This window comes from Podarcis pityusensis (assembly GCF_964106645.2).
Source record: "Podarcis pityusensis genome assembly, chromosome: 13".
In the NCBI taxonomy this organism is placed as follows: Eukaryota; Metazoa; Chordata; class Lepidosauria; order Squamata; family Lacertidae; genus Podarcis; species Podarcis pityusensis.
In genome coordinates, this window is record NC_138038.1 from 21,105,451 (window position 1) to 21,120,864 (window position 15,414).

The 15,414-nt window shown below is 44.2% G+C and overlaps 2 protein-coding genes across 6 annotated transcripts in view; both read left to right on the forward strand.

Annotated features, from left to right (window-relative positions):
- HOXB9 (homeobox B9) overlaps positions 1 to 4,720 on the forward strand; it is a 44,702-nt gene extending 39,982 nt beyond the window's left edge. For all 4 annotated transcript variants that reach the window (XM_080979492.1, XM_080979490.1, XM_080979493.1 and 1 more), the window contains one exon: positions 1,252 to 4,720. In XM_080979492.1, coding sequence (XP_080835618.1) covers positions 1,252 to 1,487 — 236 coding nt within the window. In that variant the 3' untranslated portion in view covers positions 1,488 to 4,720. The remainder of the gene's footprint in view (positions 1 to 1,251) is intronic.
- Positions 4,721 to 10,721: 6,001 nt separating this feature from the next.
- HOXB8 (homeobox B8) lies at positions 10,722 to 14,290 on the forward strand. Of its 2 annotated transcripts, none has more exons than XM_080978785.1 (3): positions 10,722 to 11,799; positions 12,742 to 13,144; positions 14,243 to 14,290. In XM_080978785.1, the coding sequence occupies exons 1-2, from the start codon at positions 11,373 to 11,375 to the stop codon at positions 13,047 to 13,049; spliced, it is 735 nt and encodes a 244-aa protein (XP_080834911.1). In that variant the 5' UTR covers positions 10,722 to 11,372; the 3' UTR covers positions 13,050 to 13,144; positions 14,243 to 14,290. The 2 variants fall into 2 exon arrangements, with proteins under 2 accessions (XP_080834911.1, XP_080834912.1); XM_080978786.1 differs by having other exon boundaries at positions 10,723 to 11,799; positions 12,745 to 13,144.
- Positions 14,291 to 15,414: the final 1,124 nt, after the last annotated feature.

Genomic DNA, 15,414 nt, shown 5'->3' on the forward strand with positions numbered 1-15,414 from the left:
ACTATAAAACTCCCCGTTTGATTATCAACAAGAGTTTCAGTACTGATCAGCCGGCGCAGCTCAAATGTATTCTAGGTTTCTTTTGTCAAATATTCCGTCACAACGAGGCTTCTTTAATCTTGAATAGACCTATTACAATATAAATATATTCTCTCTCTCTCTGGGTGGGTGGGTGTGTTCCTATCTCCTTAAGCAGAAATGGATTCTATCCACACTCTTGTTTCTGCCATGACTCCTGCAGAGAGGGATCCTAACCCTCATGAAGTTGTTTCTTGAATTACTATTCGGGCTAAATAAATAAATAACCCCCCCCCCCCCAACACTGGGAGCGATGCACAGTCCGCTGGGCAGGTCTTACTATGTGTCTTGCGCAGGATAGCTTCCTGGTGAATTGTGGCCTGTGTTCATTGTCACCCTGTGCTTCTCCAGAGTCTTTTGCGGTGCTTAGGAGGACCGTGATGTAAACACCTCTTTCCGGACAACACATACAGGCAACAACAAGCAATTGGTTTCCCCGCTGGCAGGGATAGCTACGGTGTCACAGGTCTTCTTTTTTAAAAAAGTAAATTATAAGAAAGCAGAAGAGAAGGAGGGAGTGCTAAATTATGCATAGTTTTATATGAATCAATTTGTATATATGACACTTCGCTAGAAAGGCAATCTGCGCGCCACGATCCTCCAAAGAGGCGCAGGAAATTAAAGAATACTGTAGAATACTATGACATCTTCCCATAGTGTTCATCTGACAATAGACCCTTCCTTCCTTCCATAATCTCCCATCTATCTATATATAGAGAAACAGATGGACACCCTGTGTGTGTGTGTGTGTGTGTGTGTGTGTGTGTAAATATATTTCATCCTTCCTTCCTTTCCATTCAACCAATAGCTGCATCATTTGCTATAGTCTCTAACCACCTTCCTGTGTCAGAAAAAGGCTCCGTTAACTTTCCCCTTTTAGTATCAGTTTCTTCCCCAAACATATATCCAACCTTGCACATAAATGTTCAAATATTAGTAGGCATTCTTTCTACAACTGTTCGCTTGTTGCTTTTCAAAGGTGGCTTTCATTTATAACCTGTAATGTACTTGAGGGGTGCCCCTCTTTTACGTGGGTGCTCATCTTCTCCCAGCTCAAAAGTTGACCAAGAGTCCCTTCTTCTGAGGAAGCGGTGTGTGTGTTTGGGTTGTGTGTCTCTGTGGATTCCAGTGGCGCTTGTCTGACGGGGCCTCCTCGCTGTCTTTCTTTTCCAGGTAACCCTGCAGCCAACTGGTTGCACGCTCGCTCTTCCCGGAAGAAACGATGCCCCTACACCAAGTACCAGACCTTGGAACTGGAGAAGGAGTTTCTGTTCAATATGTACCTCACCAGGGACCGTAGACACGAAGTGGCCAGGCTCCTCAACCTGAGCGAGAGACAAGTCAAAATCTGGTTTCAGAACCGAAGGATGAAGATGAAGAAAATGAACAAGGAGCAAGGGAAAGAATGATGCTTTCCTTCTCCCTTTCCACACCCCTCCCTCTTCTCACCCCCAATTTTGCCCCCGTCTCGAAACTTATATGCTGTATATTTATGGGCACTGAATTGCCAGCGGTGCTTCAGATAGCAACGAAACCACGCCAAACCCGAACAGACCACCGTGGTTTGCATGCAAAAGGTGCCCATAATAGGAATGCACCTGTTTTCATCCCGTTGAGTCTTTCTCACTGTTAAAGATTATTGACGAGGTAACGCCAATTTGGGGCACATGTTTGTTTGTTTGTTTCCCCTTTGGGTGCATGTGTTCCTTCTACCGAGATAACTGAGAGGGTCCCATCTATGCACATAAGTCGTTCTTTCGGATAGTCATTATAGAGCCCCTCAGCTGGTCCCTCCAATGAAAATAAGCATCTACATCTGACAAGTGCTCTGTCCCGAACACAAGGTACCTTCCAACCTGGGGTTCCTCTGGGCAAACTGCTTAGAAATGAACGGAGGAGTTCCACGGCAACAGTGGAGAGTCCTGGGACCGGGGGAATTGTGCCTCTCAATACCTTCCCCCATCTTATATTCCTATTCCTATGGAGAGGAGATGGCCACATCGCTCTCCACGGAGCAAAAAGCGAATCCGATAAGGAATATCAAATGAAGGGAACCAGTTAAACTCACCAACTTTTCGAGGACTTCGCCTCCATTTCTTGAGGGGCAGAAGAAGTCCCATTGCGTAGGGAACCCGCACCCCCCTTCCTTCACATATATTCAAATGGGGCAGGAGAGAGGTTTATTAATGAAACAGGGATGTCATTTTCACAAATGAAGCCCACCGCCTAATCAAGGGTGCAAGGGAACCATCCCGAGGCCAAACAGGGCGCAGGGCTTTTGCGAGGCCTCCCCTTCCTTGCGCAGGAGAACTTCCCCACAGCCACCATCGCGTTGTGCTTCTCCTTTCCCACGAAGTTTGGTTTTAACTTTTAAAGAGACGAGCCATGTTGAGTTTTGGGGAAGGGGCGCACGATAGCTTTGCAAAAGTGAAGAGAAGGTTGTTCCCACCTGTGCTCGATTCTTTATCATTTGCAGTGGAAATGAATTTCCGTGAAACTGTTCAAGGGCCAAGTGTGGGATGGGGGTCCCTGGGTCTTCCTTTCCCCCCACTCGCCCATCCACCCTCTCTTTCTCCTTCATCCAGACTTCTGCTGAGAAGTTTTGATACTTGAATGTTTCAAGGGATGTTTTCCCTTATACCCCATTGCTCCTGGAAGACATATATAAATCCATCTTTCATGTTCACATGAAAAAGAACTCTTGAGTGGCATAAAAGGTCGCTATGGCATTTGGGGTGGGGACTGCCCCACAGATAGACATCCTCACTGTTTACAAAAAGGGGACAAAGAAAGAACTCCCATTTCATACTCGGAAAAAGGGGGTGACCATATCTGAAATCTCTGCTGGGGTCCTACCCCACTCCCTTTGAAATCGCCCACATGGGGTTCTGTTTCCCCATGTGTTTAAAATAGTTTTATCCCCACCCGATTCCTGTCCATCTTTGGTAGGACTTGGGAGGGGGAAGTAGGTAGGTGAGTAACTTTAGTACAAGGTGGTTTTACGGCGCGTACGGATTTTCGTTCTTTTGTTTGTTTTCATAGAAGGGGGGAATGTGTTCGTGGTTGTGATTTTGTGAACGTTCCGCTTGTTTTCTGTGGCTTTTAGGAATATAAAAATGGGGTCTGTACCTGTTAGTTCCAGAGCTGGCGAAAAATATACATATAGAAACACGCCCCCCCCCTTCAAGCCTTCGTATAACCCCCACCCCCTTCTGATTTACCACTTCTAGAAAGGACACCTTTATGTGGTGAAAAAGTTTTCCTAGAAAAACAAAGGGGGTGGGAAATAGGTGGGGAGAGAGAGAAGAAATTAATGTCTGTCTTTCGGAATGTTTCGAGACAAAACAGTCCCAGCAGAGAAATCTAATTTCATAGAATATTATATAGGACTTTTATACCATTTTTGCCTGCTGATAAGCAGTTGTGCTTTAGAGATTTGATAGGCATATTTTGATCTTTCGACATGGCGTGGCCTGGTTTGCAGGCTTTTCCTGAGGCGGGAAGGAAAGAATCCTTTTAGGGTTTTTAGTTCAGCGTCAAAGAAAATAAAATCTGCATTTTTTAAATAAAAAGGTTTTTTTGGGGAGGGGTTCCTATCACTTTCTCTTAGAATCTTCCCGTCCTATATAAGTTATTGGAGGGTGGGGAACTTGCAGGAGTGATATTCGACGAGGCAAACTATAAGCGAATTCCTTTTTATAAAGGTTAAACTTTAGAGGGTCCCAGTGGCTTAAATTAGTCAAACTTCACATTGTCTTATAAAACCAGTTCCCTAATGGAATTTCCAAGGAAGCGTCCTAATTCCGCCTCCCTCCTACTAAGTATAAAATCGGAGGTGTTTTGTTTTGTTTTAGATAGTATTTCCATCATTGGAGTGTATTTTGAGCCAGCTGGGGTTGGGTAGAATTCTGCGGTTTTGTCTGTTTCGGTTTTTTAACTCGCTGGTGCACTAAGTGAATCTGAAACCCGACAGGACGCGGAGAGCATCTTTCAAAATCGCCCTGAACCCCCTTTCAGCGCTAACATTCACATTTTGTAAAGAAAGCCGTCTCTATAAATGTATTAGCATATTCACTCATTTTAGCCATAGGCTCATTCCTAGACCTTATTAGTGAAGACAAGAGAAGTTTTTTAAAACCGCATTTTTGCTAAAGCATGGATTGATAAACAGAATTAAATTTAAAATAAATAAATAAAACTAGCTGATTTCGTTAGAGGAAACTCTGTTCTTAAGAGTGAGAGAAAACGTTTGGAAAAACCTTCTGTTGTTTCTTCTGTTCCATCGGTTCAAAATGTATTTTCCACAGCTGTTTAATGCCTCAAAACAAAAACCGATTTTAGGGAAGGGAGACCCCCCCCTACCTATATCTCATTGTGTTATACTGCTTCTTCTAGAACTTCAGAATATTTGCAACTGTGTTCGTTTGTTTGTTTCCTTTCCTGGCTATTAAGGGTGTGTTATAAAGATAGTTTTGTATTGTTTTGTTTTCGTTTGGTCAGTGGCTCCCCTTTTTTTTACGTCACTAAGAAAAGCTGATAATGATTCAATTTCGGCGCGTTTTTGTTTTCTTCCCGTGTGAAATCGGTTGCATCTATAAACCCATTCAGCAAAACAGAAATAAAGCGGTTCTCCGTCTTTCCATTTGTGGCGAAAAGAGTCGTTATTATTACTTTTTTAAAGCCAAGAAAAAGAATGGACGGACGGATGAATGAATGGATGGATGGCTGGGTGAATGAGGGAAAGGGGGGGAAGTATGTGCGTGAGTTAATATTATGTTTACACATCACAATTTGAGAAGCTTCTACATGCAGTCCAATGATGGTGAGGCGAAGGTTCTTTTTCAGGGCTGGGACGAAGTAGATCCAGGATCCCCCAACTTACATTGGAGTTGAAAAGAAATAGAAAAGAAAAAAAAAAGAAATATAATGCAGCTCTGATAAACATATCTTGCCTTACAACTCATTCGCACGGCCAATAAGCTTTCATGTAATGATCCTTCCCCAAAGTGACTTGTCCTACATACTTCAATTAGAACCATTACCAACTGGGAAAGGGATATCCATGTGCTGTTTTTAATAGTGTTTTTCAATTACCCACGACCAAAAAAAATCTAAATAATGAGGCCAGAAACAAACCAACCACGATTTTCTTATAACACAAACCTTGAAATGTAAAGTTGGCTGATGTCAAAAATAAAAATAAACGCTCTGTTTTGATCATGGTGATGATTTCTTATTTTATTTTTGGGGGAAAATATTTTTTTAAAAAATATATATTTTCAAGCTCTGGAAAGAGAAGGGGGAAATGATCGCTGGATCTAAGTGGAATAGAAGTGGGAGCGGGGCTTGTCATAAAAGAGAGAGCGAGAGAAGAAAAGTCTGCGCGGTAGGGCTGCAATAAAAGAATATGACCGCCATAAAACTTTATAGGGTATAAATTTCTGAAGGTTAAGGAACTAAGCAACTGTAAAGCAAACAAGAGTAGAAAACTTTCAGAAGCTCCTAAATTACTAGAATGTCTTGAGAGAGAGGAGGTGAGGGGGATGGAAGAAGTAGACAGACATTTGTGCCTTGTTTACCCAGAAATTGGGGGCACTTTTTTAATAATAATAAAAAGAATGTTTTTAGGAAGAGAGAGAGAGAGAGAGAGAAAGAAAGAAAGAAAGAAAGAAAGAAAGAAAGAAAGAAAGAAAGAAAGAAAAGTCTACATAATTTATCCCCCTCTGGTGAATTCTGTGAAAATCCAGCGTTCTGGATCGCTTCGCCCTTTGTGTGGCGCTTCTTATCACTTCCAAGCTGCCAGCATCCGGGATCATAAACTCACAACAAACACACACAAACACACACCATCATATATATATATACACACACACCCCAAAGTTCTGGCGAGACGTCTGGGTTTAGAAAGCCTTTCTCCACTCTTTTTAATCTATTTACAACCCGAGCTTTTCCCCCATCCAGAGCAGAATACTTCAATTGTTTAGTCTCGGGTTTTGAAACAATGGTGGATTTCCCCCCCCCTTCCCAAAAGCAAAATCCCAGCCCCTGTCTTTTATTGCTCTGAAAACGACCGGCTGGGAAGTATCTACAGCAAAGCTTGAGGTAGGGTTGGGTGGGGTGGAGTTATTCTTCGCAATCACAAATATACACGGGATCTTATGATTTTAGAAATGATTTATCGTGTGTAACAAGACTTTAAAACGCACACAAAGGGGGAGAGACAGAAAAAGAAAAAAGAGATCCATAAAAGCACGCGCGCGCACACACACCAAATCTTCATCACCCACCTTCCCTTATTATTGGCTTGCACATTTCTAAAAGCGCCTTACTTGGAATGGTCGTTAGATGGCGCTGTTACTCCACTTTTAGAAATCACCGAGCCAGCAGCTTATTGGATTTCTTTCCCTCTCGAGTCCGCAACACCTTGATTTCATTAGGAACAATAAACGGAATTGCTGCTCAAAACCTTTGTGAATAAATCCTCCAGCATAAAATATAGGGTTAATTATGGCGATTTTGAGGTTTCTTCTCGAGAAGGTTCTTATATGTTCAGTCCATTGGAAGAGAGACATCCACAAAGATTTTAAAAGCTTGCTGCACGAATGCAGCAGGAAGATCTCCTGCGCAAGCCCCTTTGCAATGAAGAGGGACTGGTGATCTACGGAACAGCTCCAGCACAATTCCCATTCATGTCCATTTCACGCCGTATGTGTGCGCTGGGTGACCGGATCCTGGCCTGAAGAGGCTATGTGAGTGTGTGGTCAAGGAAGCAAGCAAACGTTTAAGAGCACATAAATATAACCTTAGAGGGTGTTGTTTTGCTCCTCCACTGCTTTAGGGCCGTTAAAAGGTTATGGTGCTTATACTACAGTTTCCAAAACAAAATAAAAAATGTATTTTGCAAGAAAGAAAGCAGATGGATCACAAATTTTGGGAGAGGGCAGGAAATGTCCATTCATTCCACAAGGACCCCATTATACTTTGATGGGAACCTCTGTAGTACATTATATGACGAAGACAATTCAGACAATCGCAAGTCTCCCCCAAAACCTTATAGGATTATTCAATCACTTGTTTTCTTAATGCACTCACCCAGACATTTTGTGAACCCTGACCACACATATTCCTATGTATGTGTGTGTTTGTAAATATATAAATAAGAAGAGGTGTGTGCTTAAAATGAACCGAAAAACAGAGATGAATTTACCCTTTCACGTGACCCTTTATAAATATTTTCTTGGTCTAAGAGCACGAACACCATAAAATTATTGGCTTAAAAAACCCCAAAATACTTTCAGATCTGTTTCGCTGCCCCCACTCCCCAAAAGCCTCGGATGAAAATGCAAGGGGGCATTATTGGATATAAAACACTTCATTTGTTAGACAGAAATAACACGACCAGAAAACGGAATATTAGGAACGGAACCATTTTAATAAAGGCTTTCTAACGAAAGTTTACAGCTTTTGTAGACGTATTTTGAAGAAGAATGCAGCAGACTGGTGACATTCGATACACAGTTTTGTTAAAGGGCTCAGAGCCTAATTTTACAACAGTACAAATCCAAAAGGTGGTGGTGGGGAACAAGAAAATGAAATGCCACCCCTCCCTTGCAAATCACCCATTCCACCCCAAAGGCGAATTCCAGCAAATCCTCGCTGTATAAAAGCTGCAATCCTTTAGCCATAAGTAGTTTTGTGCAAATTAATAGGAAGCCTCTTTTAAAAACAAACAAACAAACAACAACAACTCATGGAGCTATAAAGTAATGAGAAGTTACAGTTTACGAAGTGATGTATTTTGGGGGAAGGTTTGCTAATAAATCTTCCCTCCGCTGGGTATTTGTAAATTATGTTCCCACTTTCTCTTGTGGTTTTCTCCCCCACCATAATAAAAACATTTTCCTTTCATCAGAGGTCCCTCGTACAGTATGCCGGTGATATAATGCAAGCGACTGCTTCAAGATCCATTGGCGGCGCTTTGTTGGACATCATGCACTAAACTCTACTGCGCTTGGTAAAAGCGTTAACTTCGAAGACAATTTAGCACTCCACTCGCCAATCCCTCTCTCGTCTTGATACGCGTATGTGTATCTATGTGTGTGTACACACACACACACACACAGAGAGAGAGAGAGAGAGAGAGAGAGAGAGGGAGAGAGAGAGAGAACGCTAATAGTTAGACTTTTCACATGTTGGTAGTTATGCATTTACAGGTTACTAGTCATACACGAGGATGCCACACTATCACGAAGGAGGCTAGTTTTTTGTTAAGATGTCAGCAAATCCTACTGTTTGCAAATTTATACAGACACACTCATCTTCAGGCAATGGTGATGGGAGAAATCACCCCGCTCTTTCCGAAATCTTCTTAGTTTGAAACTTTTGGGCAGCCGTCTCCACTCACTAGGGAATAATCCCCACTGGACACAGTGGGATTTACTCTTGAGCAAACATGCACAGGATTCTGCTATGGGATCCCGTATGCGCTTACCTGAGAGTAAACCCCATTGCACTCAGTGGTGCTGACTTCTGAGTAGGCTTGCCTAGGAACTCAAACATTAAATCGTTCACAATAGTGGAAAGGGAGGGAGATCCCGCTCTTATTTTGTTCTATTACTTCGTGAATTTATGGGTTGTTATAATCAAACTTTCTTTAAAAACTCATTTGTTATGCTTAGTGGGTAGTAAAAGAGAATATAAAAAAAAATCCCTTTAAAAAAGAGAGATAAAGAAAAGCCTGCATTTAAGGCATCTTAAGCAGTTAACGCTCCAATTGCGTGGGATTGTAGGTTTGGATCAAATTCCTCTTTTACGAAATAAAGCAAAATAGATTTTACTTTAAAACAAATAAACCTGGAGCCCTTTCTTTCTTTCTTTCTTTCTTTCTTTCTTTCTTTCTTCCTCAATTTAGATACAGGACCATAGTCGGAGTTACCTCTTTCGAATGGTACAGCTTTAAATATTGTTTTCAACATCAAACCTTTTAAAGTTTAAAGGGATTCTATTAGGTTTCGGGAATCTTTATTGGGGGTGTTCTGGGGGGCTGAGATGTGCCTGTTTTCGCCTTTGAGGTGTAAACAATATAGGGCTGCTGGGATGATGGCGTGGGTAGCGGGCGGGAGGAAGAATTTAGATAGACTCGGGGCAAAAGAAGAGAGGTTCGAATACCCCAAGAATTGGGGTCTCTCAGCTTAACTGTGTTGTAGAAATGAACTTCATGTGGGGTGGCGGGAGAGGAGGAAGCCTATGGGGATGCTTCTGTTTGGAGAGGCGGTGATGGTTAGGACAGAGGTTTTTCGGAGGTGGGGGTCCGAGAGGAAGCTCCGATGTCTTATGATCTGAGGAAACGTCTTCATAATAGTTGCTGACTACGTTAAAGGGTTCCTAGAATTTACCCCCTGTGTGCTTATATCGAGAGAAATTGTCGAGTTAGCATGTTAAAAGCTGAAAGCAACTTTAACAGACGTCAGTATAAAACAGAAATATACTCCCCCCCCCCATCTTCCACCCCCTTTCCAACCTCACCCCACACACCTCTCAACGCACACCCAGTGTTAAAAGCACCTGGGGTTCTAAGTTTTCTGGGGGTGGGAGGTGGGGTGGCGGTGCTGAGAATGGGCTATTATGAATGCCCATAAATGTGGCGTTTTGGAGGTGATAAGAGACACAACATCGCAGCTTCTCCTATGTGGAAGGAAAGGAAGGGAGGGAGGGAGGAGGAGGAGGGAGAACAGGAGGGTAGAGGCGGGGGGGGGGGGAATAGTAGAGAGAGCCGAAAAGTCAATGTTATATATGAAAAACTATAATCATTTTAATTCAGTATTGACACCCCAACATCTTGCGATAATGGAGTTTAGGCGCCAATCGAAGCCTGGGTTTTTATAGCAGTAGGGGAAAGAACTCGTAAAAACCCTTTAACAGCTTTTTATGTAGTGCGATATAACCAGCAAGAACATCTCCGGGTGTGCGCGTTTTTATTTATTTATTTAGTTGTTGTTTTGTTTTTGTTTTTTATTTTATTTTATTGCGCTTTATAGTTTGTTAAACAGTTTACGGCCCCCTCTTTTTCTGGGGGGAGGTTTTTTTTTTTTAAACAAATGGGCCATTTCTTTCTTTTCGTGCTGATAGTTAAACCTTTATCAATAATAAGGAAATTGATCATTAAAATGTTAAATCTGACTACCTCGTTTGTTTTAAAATATGTTGAGGCTACAGGACGCCGTACGATTTGATAACTTGGTATTAAAATACCAATTACATTTATAGGAGGCTTTTAGAAAAAAACGGGTAGCAATTAAATCCGGCCTCTTTTTACAGTTTTCCAAAGCAACCCTGACATTTTCCAAAGGCTAAAACTGCCTCGTTAAAATAAAATAAAAAAAAATTAAAAAATGGAAATTAACGATGGGAGCGAAGCCTCTCTTTAATTTTCCAACCCTCCCCAAATATCAATCTTTTGGGTGGGCTTAGGTAGATGATTTGTCGTGAGGCGAGAGATATCTCATTAACGTAGATAGTTTAGCATATTTAATCTCTATATTTACCCCACCCCACCCCCCTCGCTCCCTCGCTCTCTCGCTCTCTCTTGCGCGCGCCCTCTCTCTCTCTCTCTCTCTCTCTCCCCCTCGCTCTCTCTCTCTCTCTCTCTCTCTTCTCTCTCTCTCTGTCTCACTCTCCTTTCTGCTCGCAGGCTGTTCAGAGTCCGTGTGGAGTACGTGGAAACCAATAGGATGACGGTTCCGTAATAGATGCAAATGATCCAGAAAAGACACTGGGAAATATGAACAAACTCATTTGCTCCGAAGTAAATCACGGAAAACTGTTTATGAACTGGCACCTCTCCTTGGAAATGTAAAGCGAGAACTCTTTTTAAGTGCCGATTTTTTTTTTTAGGGGGGGCTGAAGAAGAAGGAGGGGGGAAAGAAGAAAAAGGAGAAGAGCGAGAGAGAAAGACAGAGCGAGAGAGAGAAAGAGAGAAAGGAATAATAATAATAATAATAACAATCACAACAACAGCAACAGCAACAACAACAACAGCAACAACAACAATAAAAAAGGGGAATCCGATACCATGTACTGTGGCAAAGAGTTTTGATTCAATCCTCGGGATTTTTCCCCCCCTTCCTTCTTTCTTTTAATCTATGTATATCTGTATGTATCCCTGGAAACCACAAAGACTCGTGGGTTAGCATCTCATCGCTTCCATCTGATTCCGTGGCTAAATATCCTGTGGCTTTTTGATAGACCCTCACCTTGTTACCTGCCTCTTTACCTATTTAAAACAAGCTATTTATATGACAATGAGCTCCTATTTCGTCAACTCCCTCTTCTCCAAGTACAAAACCGGGGACTCCTTGCGCCCCAACTTCTACGACTGTGGCTTCGCCCAGGAGCTCGGAGGGAGACCGACGGTAGTGTACGGGCCGAGCACCGGGGGCACCTTCCAGCACCCCACCCAAATCCAGGAGTTCTACCACGGAGCATCGTCTCTCTCCAGCTCCCCTTACCAACAGAATCCCTGCGCCGTAGCGTGCCACGGGGACCCCAGCAACTTCTACGGCTATGACCCGTTGCAGAGACAAAGCATCTTCAGCGCCCAGGAGTCCGACCTGGTGCAGTATCCCGACTGCAAGCTCGCCTCCGCCGGCCTGGGAGAAGAGGCGGACAACTCGGAGCAGAGCCCGTCTCCCACGCAGCTCTTCCCGTGGATGAGACCGCAAGGTGAGGAGGCATCCTAGAAAGGGCCCGCCGCCGCCCAGCCACGGCCGAGGCATTTTCTGAACCCATAAAACTAGTTAGCCCTCCTTTTTTGCCCACCTCTTCCACGATCTTCCTCCCTCTCCAACTCCCCTCCCCTCGCCCCCAACCCTCGGTTACTTTTTACTGTTTTATGAGCGTAAACTTTTGCACCTCTCAATTGCTTTATCGCTTAATTACCCTGAAAGGGGAGCCTTTTTCTCCTGAATGGGGAGAACTGGACTTCTCCCCCCCTCCCCTCTTTATTTCAGTGTGTGAGAAGCCTTCCCTAAAGTTTATGGTACTTTTACAACCTCCGAGACCCCCTTTTTGTGTCTCTCCTTCACCTCCTCCCTCCTTCCTTTCCTCCCTCCCTCCCGGGCCCTTAGTTGTTATCTTTTAACCCTCTGGAGAGCTGGTGGGGTGTAGGAGACGGTGGTGGCATTTCCACACACACACACAAACACACACCCTCACCCTCTGTATAAAGGAACTGGCAAAAGAGGGTTCTTGCAAGTAAACTAAGATGCTGCTCAGGGGCGCGCGGGTGGGGGGGCTGTTCGCCAGAAAATGACCCGGTTAGGGGGAGAGAGGGGGGAGTGTTGGGAGCAATATTTCCTTTCAAGAAAGTAGGCTGGTATTGCAGGGGGGGCGGCTAGAGCGCATTTGTGGTCCTCGATGTCTCCCTCCACCCTTCCCCGGATAATCACCCTCCCCCTTGCAACGTTAGAGAAGGGCAGTTCCTCCCTGCCTGTGTGTGTGTGTGTGTGTGTGTGTGTGTGTGTGTATGCATCCCTCCTCTCTCCTGCTCTCTCTGCCCCCAAAGCAGTTTTATGTGTCTTCTCTCAACCTCCCTTTTTCCCCTCTCTCTCTCCTTCTCTCTCTGTGTCTCTCTCCCCCTCCCACCTCCCTCTCGTAACACCCCAGCAGCCGCCGGACGGAGGAGAGGCAGGCAGACGTACAGCCGCTACCAGACCCTGGAGCTGGAGAAGGAATTCCTTTTTAATCCTTACCTGACCCGCAAGCGGAGGATCGAGGTGTCGCACGCTCTGGGACTAACCGAGAGGCAGGTGAAGATCTGGTTTCAGAACAGGAGGATGAAGTGGAAAAAGGAGAACAACAAGGATAAGTTCCCCAGCAGCAAATGCGAACAGGAGGAGCTGGAGAAACAGAAAATGGAAAGGGCGCAGGACGCGGAGGAGGCCGGAGAAGCACAGACGGGGGACAAGAAGTAGGAGCTGGAAGAGTGGACAGGCAAGCCCCAGGAAAAAAAGAGAAAGAAATAAAGAAAAAGCCCCAACCTTTCGTCCTTCCATTAATGCCAGTTAATGTGAGAGGTGGTTGGGGTGGGCTGGGGTGGGCTAGGGTGGGGGGAATCTCAACACTGCTTAGGGGAGGAGGGGGGAAAACTCCCCTTTTATTGCTGTAAAACAATATAGCTGTGAGCGTCCTCTTCTCCTGGTTGTCCTTTGATACCCACAATGAACTATATCTATATTTAAAAAAAGAAAAAAGAAAAAGAAGACAGATTCTTGGAGTCTTTTTAGCCTTGTTGCTCTTTTTTGCGTTTTCTTGCCAGTTAAGAATTAGTAATAGTGTAATGCAATAGCTTCTGTTAACCATGACTGTGAAAAGGATTTCCTTCCCTTCACCCCCGTCTCTCTCTCTCTCCCTCTCTCTCTCTGCCCGCCTCCCCATCCTTCCTTCGCTCCCTCATTAGGAGACACACACTTCTCAGTGCTGTGGAAACGATGTACAAATGATATACTGCACTTTGGGAAGACTTACTTTCTTCTCTGCCTTTCTTTTTTTTTTAACTCTCCCCTCTCTTTCGCTCCGTCCTGCCCACTCATATTATATATATATAAATATAAATATATATAGAAATTATGTGAAAATGATACATAGTGCACTTTTAAATCAACATCTCTCATCTCTTCTCCCCCCTCCTCCCTCCTCCCTCCCTCTCTCTCTCCTCTCTTGTTGTGGTTAAACTCTTCAGGAGGTAGCTCTGAAAACACACACCCGACAACATGAAACTGCCTATTTATGCTGTAGTCGTCTCTTTTTTTCCTGTGGTTCATTTCCCCCCTTCCTATTTTTGGGTCCCGTTTTTGGCTTTGTTTCTGCGTTTGTCTTTTTAAGTGTATCTTTTAAAAAAAAGGAGGAAAAATTAAATAAAAATTAAATAGAGAGGTCCCCGTCCCCTTTTCCTTTTAGTTAGCATGCACACAGTGGAAGAAGTTGTAAAAAAAAAAGTATTTCCCCTCTCCCTGGGTTTTTTTGGGGTTTCTTTCTTCCCCCTTAGGTTTACTGTGGAAAAAAAAAAAGAGAATGTATACTGTATCCGTGAATTACTTTATGGGGAGGGCGGGGATACTAATGCTATATTTTGTTGTTCTCTCTTCACTTTGTTCTATTGTCGAAGCTGGAAGCGGCGGAAGAAAGGAGTTACAATAAAGTTTACAAGCCACAATTTCCCCCGTGACATTGTTCTTTTCTTCACCCTGCCTTAAAATTTCCTCTGGGACGTCTTGGAGAGAAAGTAAAAAAACCCCAGTCAAAACCCCCAAAACCGACCCAGCTATTCCTACTGTCACCCAAGGAAGCCTTTGGAGAGACACCGAAGGAACTCGTGGCTTCTGGAGAACATTGCACCTGAAGCGGAGCAAGGGCTTGCGAAGCAGGGGGAAAGCGAAGGGGGAGACTTGGTTGTCCTTTTGAAAAGTACTGCAAGCATGTATTTCATGCCCTGTGATGATGGGGAGGTTTGATGGAGGCTCTCTGTGCCAGGAAACTTCTAAGTATGTGTTTGTTTGTTTGTTTGTGTGTGTGTGATTGTGTATGTGTGACTGTATTCTGTCACCGCTGGATTCCAGCTCCCTTGTTCCTATGGTGGCGATTCGCCCCCTTCCCCTCTCTGGGTCTCTCGGAGTCTGTGGCACGTTGTCAGTTTGGCTGCCCTCGGCCCCCTCCAATGATGAGCGTAAGCATGATGTATACAACCTTCCTATCCGCCGCCCCCTCTTTTTTTGCAACTTAACCTTGAAAAGAAGGACCTCTGCCAATCTCTTAACTGCAAGGCCATCTTTACTCTTATTTGTCATAGAAGGCTTTGATAAGTTTCACTGGAAAGTGTGCCTTTCCATTTCTCCCTCCCCCTCCCCCTTTTCTTTTGGAAGCCTTCCTTGCTTCTCCAGCAGAAAGCAGAGTAACCAGCTGGTCACATTTTCCTTCTCACTGTAATTGAGTCCAGCAGAAGAGCTGACACGCTTAAATAGAGATCTGTTGTAATCTTTCCTCCTCCCTCCCCTTCTTTCCCCCCTCCTCCTCCTCTTCCTCCGCCACCAGAAAAAGCAAAGCCAGCTCCGAGACCCAACGCCTGTGGCAGTGGAATAAATTACATGCATAACTGAACGGCGTTTAGAAGGGGAAATAGGCAAGCTGGGGGGGGGGGCGGTCAAAAGAGAAATATTAAGTATCACTGCGGTGGGGGGCCGATTTGTTGGCGGCAGTCAGATGGTGAGTCCTTTTGTCTGTGTGTGTGTGTGTGTGTGTGTGTGAGAGAGAGAGAGAGAGAGAGAGAGAGAGAGAGAGAGT